The 10,599-nt window shown below is 33.9% G+C and overlaps 1 protein-coding gene across 2 annotated transcripts in view; it reads left to right on the plus strand.

The window, feature by feature from the left end:
- PTBP3 (polypyrimidine tract binding protein 3) overlaps window positions 1-9,637 on the plus strand; it is a 55,504-nt gene extending 45,867 nt beyond the window's left edge. For both annotated transcript variants that reach the window (XM_062624262.1, XM_062624261.1), the window contains 7 exons: window positions 742-819; window positions 1,529-1,665; window positions 4,062-4,095; window positions 5,089-5,181; window positions 5,744-5,960; window positions 7,100-7,177; window positions 7,878-9,637. In XM_062624262.1, coding sequence (XP_062480246.1) covers window positions 742-819; window positions 1,529-1,665; window positions 4,062-4,095; window positions 5,089-5,181; window positions 5,744-5,960; window positions 7,100-7,177; window positions 7,878-8,010 — 770 coding nt within the window. In that variant the 3' untranslated portion in view covers window positions 8,011-9,637. The remainder of the gene's footprint in view (window positions 1-741; window positions 820-1,528; window positions 1,666-4,061; window positions 4,096-5,088; window positions 5,182-5,743; window positions 5,961-7,099; window positions 7,178-7,877) is intronic.
- Window positions 9,638-10,599: the final 962 nt, after the last annotated feature.

The raw sequence follows: 10,599 nt of genomic DNA on the forward strand, positions 1-10,599 counted from the left end.
AGGACCAGGGGTAATGGGTGTAAACTGGAGCATAGGAGGTTCCATGTGAACATCAGGAAAAATTTCTTTACTGTGAGAGTGACAGATCACTGGAACGGGTTGCCCAGGGGGGTTGTGGAGTCTCCTACGTTGGAGATATTCAAGGCCCGCCTGGACAAGTTCCTGTGTGATGTACTCTAGGTTACCCTGCTCTTGCAGGAGGGTTGGACTAGATGATCTTTTGAGGTCGCTTCCAACCCTTGGGATTCTGTGATTCTGTGATTACCAGGCATGTAGGATGTATTTGCTAAATACATATACCCCATTTAAAAAAGTCTAGTGTGCCAACATATGAAAGAAAGCACAACTTGAGTTTATATATAACTACGTCTTAGAATACAAGTTAGTGTGCTGCATTGCATCACAGGTATCTTAATGTATCTTAACTTTAATGGATAGTATTCTATGCTGTGCTTTACTGTTCAAACTTGTCTATATTACGTCTTGCTATGGCTTCATTTTAAAAAGGAAAATTGAGGCTAAGTGGAATATTTGTCTTCAAATCTGGCTGAAATTTGTCTTTGTAAAACACTGAATCTTGGATTTTAATGAGAGTTTTTAACACAAACATTTTATAAAAGACATAATCACAGACTGAGATCAGAACACTAGAAGCTGATTCTTACTGCTGAAGTCTCTTCCATTTTCTCAAAATTTTAAAATCTTTAAAATTTTAAAATTAGATGTGTCTGCTCTCTCTAGGCACCCAAAATTTCATCATCCCGTCATATACAGGGGCTCCTGGGTTTGCCCCAGCCATGGCCTTTACTCCAGTTGCAAGTAAGCTTCCGTTTTCTAAAAATGCAGTGTATGTGTATGTGGCTAGTGATCTATCTGAATACACTGGTTCACAAGAAATTGTTTTCAAACATTGCAGTTGGAACACAGTGCTCATTTGAGTCACTCTGGTTCTCTTTCTCATGTTATACAGCAAAACTAATCTCTGAATAAAAAACCCAGATACTGAAGTATTTTATAATTTAATAAATATATATTATATATATAATATAATAAATATATATATTTAATATAAAAATATTAAAAATAAATAAAAATAATATTTAATAAAGATTAATTGCCATGATAAAGATTACCTGCAGTTGAAGAAACTAAGCATATGTTTTAGTAAGAATTGTAAGACTTCAGTGACATTCAAAGCTAAAGAAGGAAATCTCCCTTTTTCTGGCTATAAAATGAGAAATAAATAGTCTTCTAGACTCAGTGATCTTTTCCTTTCTGTGATAAATTATTTTTCTTCTTTCTTGGGCTTGTCCCTTTTTTGTGTGTCTGTTGGTATAGCTGAATATTTCTTCATTTCTGGAGGGGAGGTGCTTTCTGCTTTATCAGTCAAATACTAGTAATAACTAAATTCCTTAGAAGCATTTTTTAATTGAGTATTGATTTTTTTTGCCAAATGTAACCTGCTTTTGTCTTCTAAAATGTCTTTTCTTCTTTGAGGTGTGAAGTCATGCTATTAATACCCTTTCAGCTTATTCCTTTCCAGTTGCTCCAGCACCACTTGGTTCTGTTGCTCCCACATCAGCAGTGCCTGCACCAGTGGCTCTTCCTGCAGTTAATACTGTTCCAGCCAATTCTGTTTTACTAGTCAGCAACCTCAACCCTGAAGTAAGTTTGTTTGGTGAAACAGGTGCAAGTATCAACTTCTACCAACTGCCAGAATTCTCCTTGCAAATTGACATTAGCTAAAGAAGTAAGAGAAAATCTCAATGCTGATAATGCAAAAAAAAAGGACAGCTCTATTCTTGTTTGGGATAATTTGCAAAATTGACGATGTTTGAAAAATCCAGTCAGCAGTGAAATGGTTTCCAACACAATTTACTTTAGAAAACCTTTGTTAGCAGGGTAGCTGGTAATTATAGGAAAGTCCATGGTCAGATGTGAGAAACGCTTGAGGAGGTAAACAACATACAACTAAACTTAATGGTGCTTCTGTTAATGTGACTCCTCTGTGGACTACTTTGTCATTAGAGAGGCCAAAGACGTTTATTTGTTACAAAGCATGAGGAGTGAGAGAAACAGGAGGGAAGAGAAAAGAAGATAAAAGCATTCCAAAGCAAGATCTTTTATTATTTTATATATATATATGTTGGCAGTAGAATTGCCAAGGACAGCTTGCAGTTATTTTTATAGTGAAAATTATATAGTAACTCCTGTTACTCAAATACTACACATTGCTCTGTGCCTTACTAAAAGCAATGTACATCTCTTAAAAAAAATAAAAAAATAAAAAAGAATCAAGCTTTACAGAGGCCGTGACTAAAACCACAATTCCGCTTGACTATGGATAAGCACTTCTACTACAGCAATTGTTTGTTTTACACACACATTAGACTTGCTTAACCAAACAACTGATAAAATTAGGAGTTATTGGCAAAATGGAAGTTATTTTTGTATTACTGAAGTTCAAAAATCTGTTGACAGTTTATTTAATCTTTAAGTAATTCCTGTATTTCTGGTTTTGTTCTGAGAGCTGAACTTAACAGTAAGCATCAAAACAAACAGCTGCAGATTAGGACTGTAAGACAAGTCAATTTTCCTTTAATCTGTCAATATCAGTAAGTTTTCTATGATTGTTGTGGATACACAATCCACAAGCAATCTGAGTCTTTAAGTAGTGTGTTTTTTAAGACTAAGGATGTGTGAAGCAAGGTCAGAGCTATTTTTTGGACTGCTTTACTTAATACTAATCATAAACAAGAAGCTGTCATATGGAACCTTGTGCTGTAATGCATGATACAACATAAATGCGTTAAATAATGCTCAACTTCTTAAAAGATAAGAAATAAGAATGTACAACAGTGCTTATTATTGGAAATACAAATTGTTGTAAATACATTTCTTGGCAACTGTGTAACACTTGCTCTTCAGTAGTGGTTGTCTGAGCCCTTCACTTCTTTTTCTGTGTATAGAAAATCTGTTGACCTTATTTCAAATTATATTTCTCCCATATTGCAGACTTTCAATGTGCATTTTAGCATTCCCTCATGACTTTTAAATTAACTGGTTTTGTCTTCCAGAAGGTTTTTTTAGTATAAGTATTGCAGTCTCCTTTGGTTACAAAATTTCTTCAAATAAACTCTGTGCTGAATTAAAATATTTGGGCCAGAAAGCCCAAACTCTTAGAAGCATTTAAATTTTATGTTGCTAGTAATTGTTCCTATTTAGTGATAATGCTGATGATAAAAGGGTATGGAGTTACACTTAAACTGCACTATCTGATGTTTTGAAATAATTTAGATATGTTTGGTACACATTTCAAATGTGAGCTGAGAATGAATAAAGAGTGTGAGTAGTGCTTCTGATACCCAGGTATTTTTAATACTCAGTACTGGCAAAACCTTTGCCTCAGCTGAATCAAATTTGGCTGCATTAGGGTGTAAATTTCTCTTTGGTGCTTGGAAAACTTGGAACACAAGGATGTAATTAAAAATCACTGGAGGAAAGCTATTTTGTTCAATATTTATCTTTCTGTTCTCAACTTCTAGTTGAATGCAATTTAAATACTGCTTTCTGTCTGGTTCAAATATAAACATGGTATGTGTATCCATTTGAACATTTTGAAGCAACTGCTTTTAGTTTTAAGGTATTGTCTGCTGTTTAGAAAATACAAAAGGGTTCTTGAATGTTCCTTTTTGTTTCTAGTTTAGCAAATGTCTTTTGTTTTTCAGAGAGTAAACTGCTAGCTTGGAAAGAATGAGCTCAAATAATTAAGCCACTTGAAATATTGATTACTTCTTCAGCATGACAGAATGAGTCTCTATTGATGAAAATGCATGAGCTGTAGTGTTAGTGTGTTTAAATATTTTATACGTGCATAGCAAATATATATTAACAATAATGCTATACACTGTATTTATTGTAGTTAGGGAATGGCTTTTGAAGAGACAAATTCACGTATTAGTGTACAGTATCTCTTCCATTCTTTTTGTTTACCATGCATTTATGGAATAGATTATTTGCACGGCTTTAAAAATAATATACTCATTTTATCATTTAAACAGGCTATCACACCTCATGGACTTTTCATCCTATTTGGTAAGATATGTCAAATATACCTTGAGGGCTAACATTCTTTTTATTTATCTGATGTATGCTTGCTAATGCAAGATCCATTCCTCTATCTTTGTTCAGACAATGCACAAGAGAATGTGCTGGTTTTAAAATCGCAATTGTTTGAGTCAGTAGTTGTAGGCAGCAGGTACCAAAATGGCACAATATTTACAGCATCAGAAGAATTTCAGTGTGTGGTCCAATTTGTTTACCACAAAGAACAGGAAAGCAAAGTGAAATGAAAAAAACAAAGACTGAATCAGGGAAAAAATAGAGTAAAGAATTGGCACGTACGTTAGTTGCAGAGGACAATGTTTGTTGGCATAGTAATATTTAATATGTCTCTATTAAGAGGACATTAACACTGTTGTGCTATTTAACAGCTGAATATAAATATGCTGTATTATAGAATCATAGAATCATAGAATAGTTATGGTTGGAAAGGACCTTAAGATCATCAAGTTCCAACTCGCCTGCCATGGGCAGGGACACCTCGCACTAAACCATGTCACCCAAGGCTCTATCCAGCCTGGTCTTGAACACCGCCAGGGATGGAGCATTCACAGCTTCCCTGGGAAACCCATTCTAATGCCTCACCACCCTTACAGTGAAGAATTTCTTCCTTATATGGAATCTAAACCTCCCCTATTTAAGTTTGAATCCATTTCCCCTTGTCCTATCCCTACAGTCCCTAATGAAGAGTCCCTCCCCAGCATCCCTATAGCCCCCCTTCAGACACTGGAAGGCTGCTATGAGGTCTCCACACAGGATACTAAAATCCTGTGGGATTTCCCCCATTTCTGAGCCTCAGAAAATAATACACAAAATTTAAAGATCTCCTTCATACTAATATTCTAACCAACCTGTTTAATGAGGTGATTACTCTTTGTAACCATAATGTCAGTCAAAAACCTCAGATTTGCCCTTGTGCTGTTTGTAGTAATGCTCTGGACAAATTTTCTTTCTGGATTTTCCCAGGTATGTATGGTGATGTACATCGTGTGAAGATCATGTTTAAGAAGAAAAGCAACGCATTGGTTCAGATGGCAGATGCAACCCAGGCTCAGTTAGGTACTGATTTTTAAGGCACAGTTATGCTTTAAACTAGAGTGAGTGCGATAAAGATGAGGAATTTGCCATCTGTGAGTGACAAAAGCATGAACAAATGAAATCCATCATCGTGATGCTTTACTACATACAAGCTTGTCCTTTTTAATGTTATGATATTTGCTTCATATAAAAAAATTATATTCCTGTAGTGGATAAAAAAAAATAAATCCTGTGAATCTCAATCTAGTCAATGATAGAATTAAAACATTATGCTAGGTTCTTGTAGCTTATCTTACTAATGCATCATGCAGTTTTACTGTAGTTTATCCTACATCTAGCTATTTAAGGATAATCAACTGCTCGTTATTGAAATACTGGTTTGCATTTTTTTTGCTTTTGAACTGGAGGATATCTTACGTTCTTATACTTGTTTTAAATATAATGTTATGACATAGCCCACCTGGTAAACATGGAAGTTGCAGTTTAAATTTAGAATGTGAAATCTGACACTAAATAGAAGGCAAAGAATCCTTTTTGCTTCCTTTCTCTTCATTCCTGTTCTAATTGTATTTCCACTGGTCAGCTATGGGTCACTTGAATGGACAGAAGCTTTATGGAAGGGTCATCCATGCTACTCTTTCAAAACATCAAATAATTCAGCTTCCTCCTGAGGGACAAAGGGGCAATGGTCTGACGAAGGACTATAGCAATAGCCCTCTGCATCGCTTTAGGAAGTCTGGCTCTAAGAACTTCCAAAACATCTTTCCTCCATCTGACACCCTGCATCTCTCCAACATCCCGTGAGTACCTACATGTGTGATCCTCTTGTAAAGATGGTTTTTAGGTTATGTTCTTAAGTTATATAATCTGATACAAGCTTTACATTGCCTTGGCCTTTTACCGTTTCCTAAGAATTTGGATCATTCTGCTATGTAATTAGCAGTAAGTGGATCCTTTAACTGTTACTTTTTATTCTTAGCAAAGAATAGAACTGATTGAATGCTCTTCTTTGCATTTCAGTACAGTTTACATATGCTTGAGAATATGCTTTTACTTTACAAATATTAAGTCCTGTGTTTAATAAACATTAATAAATGTTATATATTTAATAAAGTTAAATACTTAAATAAATGTTAAATATTTGTGAATATTAAATTCATGGTTTTTGAGATAATGTACTGGAGTTACATTACATCAGATTTGTGACTGGCATCATTGTTTAATGTAGATGCAGTTTTTAATAATTCTAACACTTTTAAAGAATTGTTTCTACAGAATTCAGACATCTTACATAGAGGGGAAGTTGTTATAAAGAAAAAGTGTTAAGAAGCATGTTCTTTAAAACTGGACCAACCTTTTTTCCTATCTAGAATGTTGTCAACAATGTGAGGAGTGAGAAACAAACATAAGTTTTTACAAGCATCTTTTGTTCAACAGCTGTGCAGGGAGGGAAAAGGGAAAAGTATGGAATTTTGTCCAAATTTAAAAAAAAAAAAACAAAACAAACACATAACAAAAAACTAAAAAACAAAGCCACTTAAAAAATGGCTTTCTGAGTAAAATAGAAAGCTTTCAAAATTGAAAATATGTGAAGCACATCTGCAGCAGTTACAAGATGAAACTATTTCTGAAGATATTGGTGAAGATCTTAAGATCTTTATGCAATCTTAATTTAACTAAGAGAGGAACATGGTAGGATGAAAAGTGGTAGAGTGTATCTGAAATGTATTTGTAGCACACTGTGGTGCTAAATCTTAGTGTCAAAGCCAAGATGTTTGAGCTAAAGTCGACACGGCTTTTGTTGGTGGAGATAGTTTTTGCTGTTCAAATTTAATTTAGAAGTCAGAACTGAGATTTTGATACTATTACTGAATCCTGTATTCTTTTACAAGTTGAGGGGGGTTTTTTTCAGTTTTGTTTTCTTCTTTATTTTAAATAGGCCTTTTGTTACTGTTGAGGACATGGAAAACCTTTTTGAAAATATAGGATCTACTGTGAAAGCCTTCAGATTCATCCAGTAAGTTCTCTTGTAAAAATGCTGAGCAAATTTTCACCCTGGGAGTGGGATAATTGTTTTTGAGAAATATATAAATAAAATAATAAATAAATAAAAGTATAGGCAAAATTCCATGTGTTTAAATCTATAGTCAAAAGCTGCACAGCTATGGCAATTTTTGATAATCCAAATCTTAAAATTTTTAATGGTAAACTATATTAGCATAATTCAATGAAAAATATTCAGCCTTTTGATGAATTCCACATGTGTTCAAAGTACAATAAGTTCAAGTAAAGTAAATACTCTTTTCTTTAAAAAGAAATACTGGCTGTGAATACTTAAAATGTCATATAAAAGAAGACAATGAACCTGCTCTAACATTCATTAAAGTTGCTTGGCAGCATTATTTTAGCATAATCATACCAGCTAAATAATCCCACATACATGGACATAACAAGCGTTTCTTAGAGGTCTTCAAGCCTTATTTTGACCCTGTTTTTCAAAGCATGGTGTAATGGAAGAAAGGCATGGCTGTAGGCCATTGATCTGCAATATTTCTACATCTCCTCATTTTAGCATGTGCATAACTAGCTCTGATTCCCTGTACAAGTGTGTCCAGTGTGTGTGATGTGGCTGAAAAAATACTTGTACCACTTTTTCTGTGTTGGCTAGTGCAATGAAAGTTTGTTCAGGATGAATAATGGTTTTTATTGTACTTCAGGAAAGACTGCAGAATGGCTCTTATCCAGCTGGGCTCTGTGGAAGAAGCATTTCATGCTCTCATTGAGCTTCACAATCGTGACCTTGGAGAAAAGCATCACCTCCGAATTTCCTTCTCAAAATATACAATCTGACTTTTCTGTGAACTTTCCTTTTAAGACTGCATCACACATTAAATAAAATCTTCAAATAGAGACTGAAACAGCTGTAACCAGCTCTGTCTCTTAAAAGAAAAAGCTCATTCGTACATGCAGTTTTAGGTGATTATCTTTTCTGATTTAGCTGCCAGTATATGATCAAAGTTTAAAATTCATCCATGGAAAAATTCCTCTATGAAAGTGCTTTAGCAACAATATTTATCCCCAAGTTTCCTACATAAAGGACATCTCTTTAGCTTTTGTTTAAAATCTGCCTTACAAAACACTTCAGAGAATTTTTACAATATACCAAACAAAAAATACTTCTAACAAAAATAATAGTCAATCTACACTACACAGATTAAACGCTAATTTGAATGTGAAATAATGCTTGGGTTTCTTGAAGAAATGGAAGCACTGGCTGTAAGTGTCCTCTAAATAGTATTTATGTCACCAAGGTATGTGTTCATAGTTTGCCAAATCTTTACAATAACTTCCTTTAAAAGCAAACTGTGCTGTTCATATGGGTTAAATTATTAGAGAACAGGCAGTGCCTTCTCACTGTATAAATATGTAAAAGATATTTGACAAGTTTCTTCAAGATGTGCTATCAGACACCTAGCTTGACTTAGCCCTGGCATTAATTTCTTTTTCCTATGAAGCGATGTATGATAGTGCTTTAGAGAAAATGGGAAAAGAGTCCTGAAATCAGTGAATTTTTTTACATTTCTTTAAAGAATAAAATGTTTACAATCTTATTGAAAATATTCAGGTCTTTGATGGTTTGATAACTTTTTAAGAACTTATTTTTGTTAAGGTCATCTTTGGAGCAGAAAAATTGAACCTCAAGAGTTTTTAGTACCACTATAATGTCTAATACTTAAATTCCTATGTATTTACTTAATTCCTTATTATGTGCCTTACTATATGCTTATGATAGAATAGCTTAGAGTTTTCTCTGAAGTGTCTTGAAAAATACATTGTGGGCTTTCTCTTTGTGGTCTTCTTAGAAATGTTTTCCTTGATACTTTTGTTCCCACAGAATCTGAATTCCAGTCTTTTGTGCTTCGGTATAGAGATTGGATAGAAGTGGGAATGACTTTAATGAGTTTAAGTGAGAATGAGTTTAATTTCTTGTGTAATTGTGCAGGGATTCTTCAAATTTACCTGGTTGCAATTACTTGATGCCAGTACTTGGCTGAAAAAAATGCACTAAAAAAAACCTGTATAGAAAGACTACACAGCAAATTTCACCCCAGTTTCTGGACTTCATCTAACATTTTAAGAGACATCCGAGTTGCTGCATTTTTCTCCCAGTATTAATCTTTAAGTAATAAATAGCTGTCATTCTTTCTCTTGTAAGTAGGCAGAAATATTTGATAGTGAGTGCATATTTCTCTGCTGAGAATATGCTGAGATAGAGTTAGCTTTGGTGTTTAAGGTACATATAAACTTTTGTGACTTTTATTTCAAAAAATTAAATGTCATTATTAAAAATTTTCTTTCTTGTGTTAACTACCTTTTAGAGAGGTATTCCTCTCAAGCATAACATTTATTAACTTCTAACTCCTGCTGAAATGTTTAGCCACTTCTGTTTTTTTTTCATAAATTTGTATAAATTGTATGACTTTCTTTCCCAAAGAAAAAGCATGTTTCTCACATGACCTTAAGTATTCTGTAGTAAGCTTTTTCAAATTTTCTCTGTATTATTTCTCAAAATCAGCAGGATTTTGAGAAAAACTAGCTTGCCTTCATTTAATATATGTAAATCAATTGCAGCAGCCAATCATAGTAAAAGATGGTGCCAGACTGCAACAAATTGTGCTATTTGACAGTAGATAAAATGCTGACTAAATACGTATGCAGTGATAATAAGTGCTCTACAACACAAATAAAGAAGTATTCAGAATATACTATTTACTGAAAAGTCAGATTGGCTTGAGAATAGCACAGAATGTTACCACTAGAATTTAAGGTAGTCATTTTATTTTCCTCTTTCAGAAATAGCTAATTCAGTTTTGTGAAGTTTGAAACCAATTTTTTTTTTTTTTAAAAAAGAAAAAAAAATCTGGGGTGCCAAAGCATGATACAAAATTACGCATTTATGATTTTAGCCAAGTGCAGTTTTAAGAAGGCTTGCTCGTTTGCATAGACTCTTTTTCACCAGGATACTTAATTCTAATTCATGTCTATGTTTTACCTTGTTAGCAGTCACACTGATATAGAGAATTTTGCTGGACTGGGAACATTCCTTGTTTATTGCACACAAATTGCTTTGATAATACCACACCATTATCCATAAAATATGGTTTGTCACTTTTCTCAAGAATTACAGCTACAGCGGAGAGGAATCGTGTTAGATATGAATGTAACTCTAAAGCAGGAAAAATGGAACATTAAGTTTGAGATCTAATACTGACGTGCAATATCAGGAGTGGTACAGGGATACTGATAATATGTGTATACAAACATGTGACTCATGCATTTTAATTAATTGACTGACAGCAAAAGATGGGAAAGCTTAATCAAGCATAAAGGGATGAGGGCTTCTGACTTTCTCTCAAAAAGAGAAAGGATTAATTTCTC

The sequence above is a fragment of the Pezoporus occidentalis genome, unplaced genomic scaffold, assembly GCF_034315485.1.
Source record: "Pezoporus occidentalis ecotype Australia unplaced genomic scaffold, CSIRO_AGI_Poc_V1 ctg264, whole genome shotgun sequence".
In the NCBI taxonomy this organism is placed as follows: domain Eukaryota; kingdom Metazoa; phylum Chordata; class Aves; order Psittaciformes; family Psittacidae; genus Pezoporus; species Pezoporus occidentalis.